Genomic DNA, 15,328 nt, shown 5'->3' with positions numbered 1-15,328 from the left:
TACCGACATATGAATGTGATTGTTTGAACAACGGTGTCGGCAATCAACAAGGTGTGAGAGTCATGTACAGCGGTCAATCTTCGAACGAGTTCGCGTGGCTGAGCTCCCAGGGGAGGCAAGCACGCTCTCCCTGGAGTTCCTGGGGGAACTTGAAAAAGGCCCAAGAAGGGCACGACCCCTCCCCAGGAGTTGAGCAACAGGAAGAGCAGGAGTGACGGACGGGTGCTCGACTCCCCCCTTCAAGTCCACATCCGGTCAGCACAACCGGCGACTCCAAGGGTGGCAGGTGCAGGAATCCTGTGACGATAAGAAAAAACCCAAACCTCCTGAAGCACAGCACCACGAACACGCACTTCAGCTCATCGGACACGACAGCCACCTGGCCCCAGGGTAGTGGAGATGATTGTATTCCGCCCAGCGGGAGAAAATAAAACAAAAATACACAGATTCCGACGCGTTGGATGCACAACCAACACCGGTAATCGATTCGAAATCACACACCAACACCACTTGTATGGCAGGGTCCCACACCACCCTGCCACCGTCCCTTCCCTCAGGTGGTGAGAAGGCGAAGACCGACATGTCTAGCACCCATCTACACACATCAATTAACATCCCAGGTCGAGAAGTCGTACTTCAGGGTTGACCCATGTATTGGGGCAAAGAAGTTGCACTTTAGGGTCGCCCCAGTATCTGCATAATTTTTTTTTTTATAGAAAATTGGCGTGATAAAAAGATCTGGCTGCTCTTGCCCAGAAATGGTGGCCGCACGCGCGAACCGCATCTCCGAGGCTACCCGTGCTCGTACAAAATGGCGGCCGCACGCGCGAATCGCATCTCTGCGGTTTCCCACGCTCACACAAAATGGCGGCCGCATGCGCGAATCGCATCTCCGCAGTTTTTTCACGCTCGCATCTCAGCAGCCCTCCCTTGAGGACCACAACGGACATCTGATGTCACATACTCTTAGGATTTTTGGTAAAGTCACGTAGGTAAAAATAAATAATAAAAATAATAGAAATAATAATAGAAATAAAATTATAATCACGACGTTCCGGAGGCAACACAAGTCTCCGTTATCAGGTGGGACCGTCACAGCTAAATTTACTGTATAAAGTGAGGCAAAATTCCAAGAGACCAGCTCTTAAATACAAGTTAAGGGGGAGGGGCTTATCTGAATGTGGTAGCCAATGAATGGAACGTGTCCTTGTCTCACCCGGTGTCAGACTCAAGAGAACAACGCCAGAAGTCGAACAGCACAAAATGGCGACGCGGATTTGTAATGACGCCGACCCACGTCGCGGCTTGGAGCCTTTGATTGGACACAGCACCAACACTAGGGCGGGGCTTCGTTCATGATGCTCGTAGCTCGTTCTCTACCCGAACCTCCACTCCCCTTGTGCTGATTAACACACGGCCTACGCGGAGGGTGGTGGGGGGGGTGCGTGACGTCAGCAGGCACACTGCGTGACGCTGCCGCATGCGCGTGACATGACAGATGTGACGTCACCGATCACTTGCCGTGCAAAATATACGCATTATTGCGCCCCCCCCCCTCCCCACAAAAAATACAAAGTCTATTTTTATACTTTTTTCATTGTGTACAGTCTGCAAACTACCCACATGCCAAATTTCAAGTTTTTTGCATGTCGGGAAGTACGCTAAACATTTTGAACAGACACACATGATCACAAATGTCCCTTTTATATATATTGATGAGCTCCCCTTCTCGAACATCCGCTCACCCCACTCTCTTCGTCCAATCCTCATCGTCCTGCACCAATGGTTCTCGACCGTCGTCTCAACCCTCCACCTGTCTCCCGACTTTTTTCCGTTCATATTCTCTCCTCCTATCCCTTTGAACCTTGCCTCCCGACAAATCGCGATGGTGGCCTTGGCAGAGGTCGCAACCGGGTACCCGATACCCGTACCCTACCCGATACCCGGCTATCCCGTACCCGGCCGGGTACGGGTACGGGTACCCGTTTGCGACCCTGGTGCGGCCGGGTACGGGTACGGGTAGGCCGTGAGTCACTGGTGAGTAACCGTTTGTCACTCATTTCCCAACGTCGTGTCTCTTCTCACAATTCAAGTTCCTAGAATCAACCCATCCGCGCCTGCAACATGGCTTCATCCCAGAGGTCGCAATCGGGTACCCGTACCCTACCCGATACCCGGTCGGGTACGGGTAGCCGGGTATTGGGTAGGGTACGGGTACGGGTACCTGTTTGCGACCCTGGTGCAGCCGGGTACGGGTACGGGTAAGGAATCAAACCCCGTTTGCGACCTGTGGGCCTTGGTCTATTTCCTGGAAGTCTGTTGGTTGGCTTCGGGCGAGTTATCTGGAATGTGGGTCATTGCACAATTATAGATCGGGTTGAGCAAAACAACAACAACAAAACACCCATTGCACCACGACAGCATTTCAAACACAGTCGAGGTAAGGGGTTAATAACGTTGTTGTTGTCGTGAGCAATCAATTGCAGGGCTGCACCTTTATATGTCTAACTTATTTTTTCTTTCCTTGTTATTTTTTCTTTAATTATTTTCTTTTTCATTCTTTTTTATTTTATTGTTTTTTTTCCTTCTTATTTTTCTTTGTTTGTATTTTTCTTCTTCTTTCATTCTTTCTTTTGAAATTAATTTCATTATGGTGCATACATTTTCTCTTTCTTTTTCATTCTAAAATTTTCCCCTTTTTTTTCAATCGTTCTTTATTCCTTTTTCTTGCATCCTTTCATTATTTTTTTTAAACCTTCAATTCTTCCCCCACCCCCCATCTCTCTTCCCCCCCGCCACCCCTTTACTCTTCACGCAAAGCCGAAGACGACTTGCGTCACCAACAAGGCGAGGGGGTAAAAACAAAGGGATAAATTGGTCCCCCCCCCTACACCTAACACGTCGACCTCCTATCCCCAGAGTGCAATTCAGGTTGCTAAGCGTCGCTTTCACACCCCGCGCGCAAGTTTAAAAGACGAACCGCTCACCGGCTCGGCCGTCACCATCGAAGTGACGAAGAAGACGCCGACGATCTGTTGCGGCAAGCGGCGTCCAGCCCCGAGCGTACGCTTGCCCTACGCAGCTGGAGATCGTCACTCGAGATCCGCACATCGCGAGTAATTAATCATCGCAAGCTACGACAAAGTTTGTCGTATTTAATTTACAAAAACAAATTTTTTTTCTTCCGAATTTACAAATCGTGTTTTTTTTTTGTTACGCGGTAAGTATCACGCCCTGGGAATACATGCGTGCGCGCATACGCGTTTATATGCGTGTGATTATACATATTGAACATATTGTAAACAAAAAGTATATAGTGAATATTGCATAGTTTCCACATGTATGTGTGTGTGATGACTCAAGCCTTTCTACGAATAGGCTAGACATTAGAATGCTACGACGTCAGGACAGGTGTTCGTCAAGGTTGTATTTTGACTTCCACATTGCCCGACGTTCTGCTTGGCTATAAATTCGTGAACACCGCGTGTATGTACAGGTAGTCCTCTACTTACGATGGAGATGCGTTACGACGACCCCATCGTAAGTCGAAAATATCGTAAGTCGAAGATGGCCTAGCCTACGCAGGAGTCTTAAAGAATGGTGATAATTTAGCAAAACAGAGCAATTTACAGTACCGTACTGTATAAACTATATACCGTATGTATTTATTAATTACAATACTGTATTGCACAGTAAAATGTAAAGTAAAAAAACAAGGTAAATTCTTAACCTACCTATATGAACTGCAATTTAATAGAAAGTTTTTTCAGGAAACAATCCTATCTGCTATAAAAACTCTTAGCATGCATTTAACGTATCGTATAGTGGTAACCTTAAAATGAAATCGCTAAAGCTACGTATCACACATGCATTGAACGTATCGTAACGTATCATATCGTACTGTACTCACCAAGATTCTGTCCGTCGTCTGCACACTTGAACGATGTTAGGTTGTTGATGTCAATTTTGTCGTATCGCCATCGTAAGATCGAAATATCAGACCATCGTAAGTAGGGGACTACCTGTATGTTGAACTTGTTTCACACCACTGTACGTAGCCAATCAGAGGTGCGGGGGAAGACCAACAAACTAAACACAAAAATAAATGAGTTGTCAATCGAGACGACGTAAGGTGTGCAAAGCTCCAGTGGCTTCCCAATATCGGAAGGAGGAGCGTTCCAGACGGCCGCGGAAGAGCATCTGTAAGCACCGCGCTATGCGCCAGAGCTCGCAACCGGGTACCCGATACCCGTACTCTACCCGATACCCGGCTACCCGTACCCGGCCAGGTACGGGTACCCGTTTGCGACCCTGGTGCGGCCGGGTACGGGTACGGGTAGGCCGTGAGTCACTGGTGAGTAACCGTTTGTCACTCATTTCGGGTAAGGTACGGGTAGGGAACGGGTACACGTACCCGGCCGGGTACGGGTACCCATTTGCGACCCTGGTGCGGCCGGGTACGGGTACGGGTAAGGAATCAAAACCCGTTTGCGACCTCTGCTATGCGCTGACCGCCGTTTTTGTCCGATGGCCACACAAAAGACGCCGCTGCTCCAAGACTGACCGGAGTTTACCTGATGGTTCCAAACAGTTGTTCTTTCCTTTGCTGCAGCCTTGTGCCCCTTTGTTCACGAATGTACAACGTTAATTTTATTTTATACCTAAGGGGCTTTACCGAAAGAACCAAAGAGTATGGATTCCTGCAGTGACGAAAGCTTTAAATCAAGATCGGACGTTAATAAATACGCAGGGGTTTTATGGAACAAAGCAATATTCGTTGGGTTTTTCGGTAAAAGTCACGTAGATGGGTTCAAAAATAATAAAATAAACACATTTTTCTTATCCTATCCACGTGACTTTATCGAAAGACCCCCCAAAAAATGAATTCCTGCAGTCACAAAATCTTTAAGTCAAGAAACAGAGTAAGTTTTACTGCCGTGCCCGTGCTTAATTTGACTTTGGCCATGTCTCGCTACCAACTCCAGAATGGGCCTCTCGCACCCCCCCCCCCCGTCCCCCAGCGTGTTGCGCTCACTGCAGGTTAAGAACCGCTGGGTTTAAAATGAACGGGGTTCGCAGAACAGAGTAGAAAATCCCCCCCTCTACCCATTTCACGCATTGGGTAGCGGGGGGGTTTAGAGTAGATGCAGATGATGCAGATTTGCTGGCTGGGACGTTGGCTTGAGCCACACGCCTGAGTTGGCAGTCTTGTGCACCGAGGCTGGCCACTGGGATCTGAAGGTCCGAGCTATCCTTGATCCCAGGGACTTCACAACAACCATTGTACGTAAGAAGATAGTAGTTGAAATAGAAAGTGGAGTTATGAAAAGTGGTAGTGTTATTATGGTGACAGGATATATAGCGGAGGTTAAGGAGTGGGTTGGGTTCATAATCAACGTTTTTTGGGTTTAGATCGCGTTATTTATAAATGTGTCGTAACCCTCCACCACCCGACACGGCCAATCAGTAAAAATGTGTCACGTTGACAAAAGACAAATAGTTCACTGCTTTAGCCCACCGGTGTGTTGAAGCGTGAAACCACAACATTTACAATTTGAGTAGCACGACGTTTCGCTGGTAATTGCATCCAGCATCATCGGGCAATTCGCCAGAATGCCTACGTGTTAAACTGAGTGGGTTGGGGTAAGGGTAGTGATAGGGGTTGGGGTAGTGATAGGGGTTTGGGGTAGTGATAGGGTTTGGGGTAGTGAAAGGGGTTGGTGTAGTGATGGGGGTTGGTGTAGTGATAGGGGTTGAGGTAGTGATAGGGGTTGGGGTAGTGATAGGGTTTGGGGTAGTGATAGGGTTTGGGGTAGTGATAGGGGTTGGAGTAGTGATAGGGGTTGGGGTAGTGATGGGGGTTGGGGTTGTGATAGGTGTAGTGGTAGTGATAGGGGTTGGGGTAGTGATGGGGGTTTGGGTAGTGATAGGGGTTTGGGGTAGTGATAGGGTTTGGTGTAGTGATGGGGGTTGGTGTAGTGATAGGGGTTGAGGTAGTGATAGGGTTTGGGGTAGTGATAGGGTTTGGGGTAGTGATAGGGGTTGGGGTAGTGATGGGGGTTTGGGTAGTGATAGGGGTAGTGATAGGGTTGGGGTAGTGATAGGGGTTGGGGTTGTGATAGGGGTTGGTGTAGTTATGGGGGTTGGTGTAGTGATAGGGGTTGGGGTAGTGATAGGGTTTGGGGTAGTGATAGGGGTTGTGGTAGTGATAGGGGTTTGGGGTAGTGATAGGGTTTGGGGTAGTGATAGGGGTTGGAGTAGTGATAGGGGTTTGGGGTAGTGATGGGGGTTGGGGTTGTGATAGGTGTAGTGGTAGTGATAGGGGTTGGGGTAGTGATGGGGGTTTGGGTAGTGATAGGGGTTTGGGGTAGTGATAGGGTTTGGGGTAGTGAAAGGGGTTGGTGTAGTGATGGGGGTTGGTGTAGTGATAGGGGTTGAGGTAGTGATAGGGTTTGGGGTAGTGATAGGGTTTGGGGTAGTGATAGGGGTTGGGGTAGTGATGGGGGTTTGGGTAGTGATAGGGGTAGTGATAGGGTTGGGGTAGTGATAGGGGTTGGGGTTGTGATAGGGGTTGGTGTAGTTATGGGGGTTGGTGTAGTGATAGGGGTTGGGGTAGTGATAGGGTTTGGGGTAGTGATAGGGTTTGGGGTAGTGATAGGGGTTGGGGTAGTGATAGGGGTTGGGGTAGTGATGGGGGTTGGGGTTGGGGTTGTGATAGGTGTAGTGGTAGTGATAGGGGTTGGGGTAGTGATGGGGGTTTGGGTAGTGATAGGGGTTGGGGTAGTGATGGGGGTTGGGGTAGTGATAGGGGTTGGTGTAGTGATGGGGGTTGGTGTAGTGATAGGGGTTTGGGTAGTGATGGGGGTTGGGGTTGTGATGGGGTAGTGGTAGTGATAGGGGTTGGGGTAGTGATGGGGGTTTGGGTAGTGATAGGGGTTGGGGTAGTGATAGGGGTAGTGATAGGGGTTGGGGTAGTGATGGGGGTTGGGTAGTGATAGGGGTAGTTATAGGGGTTGGAGTAGTGATAGGGGTTGGGGTAGTGATAGGGCTTGTGGTAGTGATAGTGGTGGCCTGGTCGTACCTGGGAGATGGGGTTAGGGAGCATCAGTATCAGAATGACGCTGGGCTAGGAGAGACGAGATGGGGGTTGTTCTAAGGGAGGAACGGAAGCTGCAGGCTGTAGTCGCTGTTGCTGTAATGAAGATGGTCGCGTTGTGTGCTCCAAAGGGGAGTTGGTGGTTCCGGTGGAGGGGAGCGACAAGGGAGCAGGGCGAGAGAGGCACAGAGAGGGGCGGTCGAGACTGGGAGCGTATAAGGCGGCATAGGATGCCACAGAGTAGTCAGAAAACGAGAGAAGCGAGCTCACAATGAGGGGGCAAGATGATATGCTTCGGTTTTTTCGGTAAAGTCACGTAGGTAAAAATTTAAAATTAATAAAAAAAAAAACACGACGTTTCGGAGGCAACACAAGTTTCCGTCTTCAGGTGGAACCGTCACAGCACGATAGCTGTATCAAGTGAGAGAAATTCCAAGAAAACAGTCCTTGTATATATACTGGTTGAGGGTGGGAGGAGCCAAGGTAGGCCCTGAATATTATTTTTGTGAGGTTCGGTGCGGCTGAAGCACGCTGTTACGAATGAGCCTTTGTTGTGTAAACTAGGCGCGGATGATGTAAAGGTGCCGTGTAAATGAGACTGAGCCTTTTGTTATGTAGAGGTGGTGCGGCTGAAATCGCTGCCAGGAAATGAGTATTTTTTGGCAAGATGAACCGACCAGCCCCAACTGTCTACCATGTAACTCGTTTTTTTTCTTCAGGTTGGGGTTTCCAAAGGGAACGTCAGAGACGATTGCTCAGTGCTTCGAGCACAGCATTTCTGCCTGTCAGGTAAGACAACCCACACCGCGCTCACGCCACCACGCTGGGAACATTGGGGCATCACGCTGCACCCCCTGGGTTTAGATTGTTCCACTTCGTCAGAAATGTCACCCGCTTTGAGGCGTCTGCGGCCGGTCGTCCTAGCCCACCGAGAGCTCAGCTGGAAGGAGAGGGGCCGTGGTGCCACTTTGTGGACCACGTCGCCACCCCCATGTGTATGTGTGTGTGTTCTCACACACATACACATATGTATAGTTGACTACAGGAAAATAACACGTAGCATAGAGAGGAACGTAGCCCTAACATCTACTCATTAGGGACCAACTGCTCTGCTGGGTCATTAAGTGCTGGGCATGGCGTGATACAGTACCGGGGCTGTATGTGCACTCCGATGCGTGTGTTGACAATGCAATGCCGCACGACAACGTTGGCATCCGTGGGATTGCCGTGCATTGTATCAAGGTCTATAAGGTCACCGGAGCCAACACACCAAGCCATTACTTCTTCCCGAGTACCAGGCCATGCAGATGTTGCAAAACTTCTGCAGCAAACAATTGCGCGCTCGCTTCAGTTGGCGGTCGACGTTCGAAGGGGACTGCGACCCTCAAAGCAATGAGACCACCCCCGTGGTCGCCCCCCCCTCCCAACCCCCCCCCCCCCCCCCCCCGTGTGGCATGGATCAAACAAATCACTCGAGACACCGGTGTATGACAACCAAGAGCATCTTCTTGGTTCTTTCGGTAAAGTCACGTAGAAGGGAAATAATACAATAATTAAAATAAAACATAATAAAATAATTCTCACGACGTTTCGGCCACAACGCAAGCAGCCGTCCTCAGGTGAAGAACAGGTCTGTCGGAAAGACAGCGTCTGACTTATTTAAATATGTTTCATTTTTATTATTTTATTATTTCCCTTCTACATGATGACTTTATCGAAAGAACCAAGAAGATGAATCCCTGCAGTCACGAATGTTGTCGCAGGGTCCTTGGCTCTGACTCCGCGCATTGAATGAATGCCAACATGAGCAGCGAGTGGCATCTGAAGCAGTTCCTCCTCCTGGGTGTCCCCCGTCCAGGAACCGGCACGGAGCTGATAGCAATAAGAACAACGCCAGCCCCCATTCGCCATAGGTGAAATTCCTTCCCGTAGACTATCTGTTAGCCGCCATTGCCGATCATTGCTACAACGCTGTGGGCTCTCATCTTTTAGCTGTGACGGTCCCACTGGATGACGGAGACTTGTGTTGCCTCCGAAACGTCGTGATTTATTATTTTATTTCTATTATTACTTCTATTAATTTTCTTTTTTACCTACGTGACTTTACCGAAAAAGCCTAAGAGTAAATCGTTTACAAATAAAGATGCGTAGGAAACGATCGGCGACGAATGATAGCTCAACGAAGTGGCTTATCACGTGGAAATCTGGAGCAGGAAAATAGTCTAAACGCATGCTGGCTGATACATAAAATAACTGCACGGGCCGACTTCCCTCCTCAGCCAAAGTGGCCACCATATCCATCTTTGCTTTTCAATGCTCGATTGGATCAACATGTGGCTGTCTGTAGAAAAAATGTTCCCTGCACCTCTGGCAAATATACGACATCCATGTAAATGTGTTGTGCACCCACCTCACCCGACACAACCATTTAGTAAGGATTGCCACGTGAACAAACCGTGCCAATTAGTTACTATTTCGATTTAAAGCTTTCGTGACCGCAGGGATTCATCTTCTCGGTTCTTTCGGTAAAGTCATACATACTATTAACACTCCTTCCCTTTATTACTGCTACCCCTATCCCCTCCCTTTGATGCTGCTAATCCTGCATAATGCACGGGCATAAGTAGTACTAATCACATACCTGCATTTCCCATATCCCCTCCCTTTGATGCTGTTAATCCTGCATAATGCACGGGCATAAGTAGTACTAATCACATACCTGCATTTCCCATAAATATGCTGAATTCCTCTTGATATGCAAATTATTTTGTCAAGGCGCCCTTTCCCCCCCCTTCCAACCCAGCTTAAATATATGCTCCAAGCATGGTGCTGTTTCATTCAGACGCTGTCGCCTCGACAGACCTGGTTTTCATCTGAGGACGGCTGCTTGCGTTGTGGCCGAAACGGCGTGAGAATTATTTTATTATGTTTTATTTTTATTATTTTATTACTTCCCTTCTACGTGACTTTACCGAAAGAACCAAGAAGATGAATTAGTTACTACTTCAGCACTATCGGTGTGTGTGTGTTCGAGAACAATCTCACGACACATTTACAATTTAAGTTAACGACGTTTTGCTGGTGATTACAACGGCCGGCATCATTATGCAATTGTCAGAATTGTGAAGTCTTCCTGTTTCCGGTCTTGAACAGACTGAGGTGCACACTCTATTTAACACATTTGACACTGTGAACCATGATATCATGTTACAAAGTAAAGCAATTCCTACATTTATTGCAGCCATTTTAATGATAAGCAGTAGAATTCTTCTTCTTGGTTCTTTCGGTAAAGTCACGTAGAAGGGAAATAATAAAATAATAATAAAAAACATAATAAAATAATTCTCACGACGTTTCTGTCGGAAAGACGCTGTCTGTTCTTCACCTGAGGACGGCTGCTTGCGTTGTGGCCGAAATGTCGTGAGAATTATTTTATTATGCTTTTTATTATTATTTTATTATTTCCCTTCTACCTGACTTTAGCGAAAGAACCAAGAAGATGAATCCCTGCAGTCACGAAAGCTTTAAATCGAAACATTTGACACTGTGAACCATGATATCATGTTACAAAGTAAAGCAATTCCCACATTTATTGCAGCCATTTTAATGATAAGCAGTAGAATTATTATTACAGCGGACCCTCGCCTTAACGATATTTCGATTAACGATCCGTCTCCCATAGGGTCCCATTGTTTCAATTAACGATACTTATTTTCAATTAGCGATATGTTTGCCATATCACGCGGCCACCAATTTCGGCCAATCGGTGTGCTCCTGGACTCAGCAGGCCTCAGCCAATCAGCGACGCCCTTCCATCTATTTTCTTAGCCTAAGCCCCCCAATCTTGTTAGCTGAAGGTAACAATGTTTATTTTTTGCTCTATTTACGCACCTTTTTATTTTCTATTTATTTATTATTTATCCGTGCTTATTTTCGTATTACTGCTTGAACATGTTGTTATAACGTTTATTTATTAAAATTGCACGTTTAAATATTAAAAAACTATGTTTTTTTTAGGGTGAATAAGTTCAACATCCAATCTTCTTGGAACAAATTAAGCCTCTCACATTTATTTGCTCTATTCTATTAATGATAATTTCAATTAACGGTGGATTTCGTGGAACCAATTAATATCGTTAACCGACGGAACACTGTATTATACTCATCGTACTATATATATGAAAAATGTATAATACATTACTAATGTAATTATAACTGCTCTGTTTTTGTTCCCCACAGGGCAGATCAATTGTGCAAAGTAAATAACGGACGGCGCTGTGACTACGAGGACAACCTGAAAAGGAATGTCACACATCGTGTTCACAAGAATTGATTTGCCAGCAAGACTTCAGTGACAAAGATACGGGCATGCCAGTCGTGTGGCAACGGACGACTAAATAGTTGTTTTACATTTTTGAGCCAATTTCCTGTACTGAGCCCATTACATGCATCGGTTGTGAGTGCGTCTATGATCGCCCCTCTTGTTAACAAAAGTGACAGGCCAATTACCTTGAAGAGGAGTTTGGATAAATGTGTTATTCCTTTTAATGCAATCAATTGACATTGGCGGATTGTCCGGGAATGCAACATCATACTTTTGTAAGTGAAGTAATAATCGTTGACATTTGTGAAGTGGCGCATCTCATCCGTAGATCGCCACCACCGATGCTCGCCGTGTAAGGAAAGCCAGGAGATAAACAGAACCTGCGGGGTACACGGCCGCAACTAGGCGTGAGATAAAAGCGAATTTACTCACCCACTCACTCACCCACTTACCTACTCACTCGCCCACCCATCCATTCACTCAACCACTTACCCACCCCACCTACTCACCCACTCACTAACCCACTCCCTCAGAGCCAGAGAAAAGGGCCAGAAAATAGGGGATAAAGACCAGTTTACAGAAGTGACTTTTAAAGACGGACAAACGTATCTGACGTTTTGTCCAAAGTTTGGGAGCTGCACAGTGGCAAAAGCCTGATCATCCCACTAAATAAGCATTCACCCTTAAAGGCGGAGGTCTCTGTAAGAATTCTAGGGCCAGCTGTCTCTCTTGATAATATAAAGCTGCAGGTCAGACGTGAAGCACTGATTCTCGAATTCACTTTCATTCCACATTTCATAGAGGCCGCATTGAAAGCCGACGACATTACCGCACCGCACATTCGCGGTCACATTTGCGTGTACCCGCAAAGGCTCCGAAAAGTCATGACTCAAATTGGCAACGCGACCGCGAACGTCACCGCGAACGTCGACAGCGGCGCGTGGTCGCCCTGGTGTTTTACACCATCTTCCAGATTGTCAATCTCGTCATGACGGTCCCTTCCCTGTCTTTATTTCTGTCCATCACCATCACGATTTTCACCGAAATGAAGCTACGGGAGAAGTCGCGCTACATTCTCTTCGCCAATCTCCTCGCGTGCGACACCTTCTTCCTGCTTTTCTCCACCGTCATCTCGACGTTAATTTGGCTACAAACAAATTTAAGTTTGACGTCGTGCAACGTGAACACCGTGTTCAGCACAATTCTGAACCATAGCGGGGTTCTGTGCGTCACGCTCATGTCCGTGGAGCGATACGTGGCCATTTGCCACCCCTTCCATCACCCCCGCTGGTTCAGCCACCGCAAAACGCTTCAGTTCTTGGCCGTAATTTGGTCCGTCGCTTCATTGTTCCCGCTGGCGTGCGGCGCTCTGGTCTTCACAAGCGGCGTGACCGTGAGCAACACGCGGACTTGTTCCACGTATCTGACCGACATCCTGATGCCCAACCCCATGGCAATCACGGTGCTCAGACTATTTCCAAGCATCGTAATTTTCACGGTCTGCATCATTGCGCTGATCTTCACTTACTTCAATATAATGATGGCCGCTAGAAAGGCGTCCGATGATGCGTCTAAGGCGAAACGAGCCAAGCAAACTGTGATATTACACGGCCTGCAGTTGTTTCTGTATCTATGTTCACTTGGTAACAGATTATTTGAAATCGTTTTTGCTATAATCACATCAAATCTTTACGTGTTGACAATATTAAGGTTATGCAATTATTTATTTCTTTATTATAGCTCAAGGTTTTTTGTTCCCTTAATTTACGGATTACGTGATAAACAACTTAGGCAGTGTCTTAGGAAGAAGTTTACCTGTCACTACAATCGGGTGGCTACATTTTAAACTGCATGCAACAAGATGAACGTGAATCCACCATTCGTAATGCTTTTAAACTTGGTTTTAGTTAAATTGTCTAAATATCTGTGTCTTCGTCTAAATGTATGTATGTTGAACTTCTTTCGCACCGTACATATCCAGCCTCGCTAATCAGATGTGCGGGGGAAGGACAACAAACTAAACACAAACAGCACTTCTATAGAAATGAGTTTTCAATTTCGAAAATCAGTTTTTAATCCAGAAATTCGTTTTCAAATGAGATGTAATATTTTTAGGCTGGTAAGTTGTTCAAAGATATTCATCTATTCATATAAAGTAGATTTATGTTAATATTGTAATATCGTAAAGTTGTAGGCAGATGGTTGATGTGAATTAAAATAATAATAATAATAATAATTGTCTTTCGAAAAAGGGCGTCACATACAAGAGACTCTTGATTATTCGCAGTGCGGTTTTTTCCAATTTGCAGATTAACCACGCACCTGAGATTTTGACATAAATTAATAACTCGTGGATTTTCCCTGAAGCTCAAATTAGTAACCTAAAAAACAGTTACACATTGTTATTCTGGGAAATGTTTATTGAAAGTAACGTGCTTAAACCGAACAAATATTTTGCTCCGGTTAATCCAAAGTACACGCGATTGCCTCTGCAGTACAGGAGTTGCTATATCTTAACAACAGTGGGCGGAGTTAGATCGATGTTGATTCGCGTGGCTCTGCTGTCAATCCACTTCGCGGGCTGAGACTTCTGCTGGGCGGGAGTCCAGGAAAATGTTATTACTGAGCACGTGCATCGATCGGCCGATTCCTTTTCTGCAAAATTTTGTTTTGTTCATTAACAAACTAAATTTTCTAAACTTAAACGATTTTTTTTTGGCATGGAGATTCCGCGTAAAATCTAAATATTTTTGGATTATCCGCGATTTTGAATGCTCCGCGGCCGTCCTCCACGTCATTAGCACGGACAATCGAGAGTCTACTGTACGTACATCTTCTTGGTTCTTTCGGTAAAGTCACGTAGAAGGGAAATTATAAAATAATAAAAATAAAACATAATAAAATAATTCTCACGACGTTTCGGCCACAATGCAAGCAGCCGTCCTCAGGTGAAGAACAGGTCTGTCGGAAAGACAGACCTGTTCTTCACCACAACGCAAGCAGCCGTCATTCAAACGCTGTCTTTCCGACAGACCTGTTCTTCACCTGAGGACGGCTGCTTGCGTTGTGGCTGAAACGTCGTGAGAATTATTTTATTATGTTTTATTTTTATTATTTTATTATTTCCATTCTACGTGACTTTATCGAAAGAACCAAGAAGATGAATCCCTGCAGTCACGAAAGCTTTAAATCGAAATGTACGTACATGCTCACGATCCCCACCTATGTAAAGCAGTGAGCCCCATTTCTCCCCTTCCTCTAAACCCAAGAGCTTTGAGAGTTTTGTGATTTTCGTCCGTGGAGTTTCTGTGCCCCCCCCCGCCCACCTCCCCCCGTCGCGGTTTGTGCTCTGTACCGGGCTCATGTTGAAATACAATAAAAAAAAATCGTCGAATATCAAAATACCTAACACTTATAGGAAAAATAGCGTTAGAAGGCACAGACGTGTATTTCGTTTAAACATAATGGTATCGTATTACTGTGTAAACCTACCTTTAATATTTATTCACGTAAATATCAGTAAACCCTCTCCATTTGTTCTTGAAAATGCACGTAAATGCTGAAATCGCGAATGCAGAAACCTCGTTCAATGGGGAAAAATGCGGGTTACTTTCCTGGTACGAGTTAACATGGGGGGTAAACGTTTTATAGAAATTACTGCAATCAAATAAATAAAACATTATGAAGAACAATGTGTTTTTGATTACCTTTGATGATGACGATTTGGCGACGATGGTTGAAGGTGGCGCGATGATGGTCAGGAATTCAGGAGGATGACTCTTCGGGAGACGCAGGCGTTTGGTGAGAAGATAAAATTAAAATTAATAAAAAATAAAATAATAATACATCACGACGTTTCGGAGTCAACACAAGTCTCCGTCATCAGGTGGGACCGTCACAGCCAAATT

The 15,328-nt window shown here is 46.1% G+C and overlaps 1 protein-coding gene across 1 annotated transcript; it reads left to right on the top strand.

Annotated features, from left to right (window-relative positions):
- The first annotated feature begins 12,304 nt into the window (after nt 1–12,304).
- On the top strand, nt 12,305–13,266 carry LOC144949866 (odorant receptor 131-2-like). The gene is given in 2 exon segments (XM_078879856.1): nt 12,305–12,356; nt 12,359–13,266. Coding segments are annotated over 2 exon segments (960 nt in total).
- Nucleotides 13,267–15,328: the final 2,062 nt, after the last annotated feature.

The sequence above is a fragment of the Lampetra fluviatilis genome, chromosome 55 (genome assembly GCF_964198595.1).
Source record: "Lampetra fluviatilis chromosome 55, kcLamFluv1.1, whole genome shotgun sequence".
NCBI lineage: Eukaryota > Metazoa > Chordata > Hyperoartia > Petromyzontiformes > Petromyzontidae > Lampetra > Lampetra fluviatilis.
Note: the sequence above shows the minus strand (reverse complement) of the source record. Positions and strands in the feature narration are given on the sequence as shown.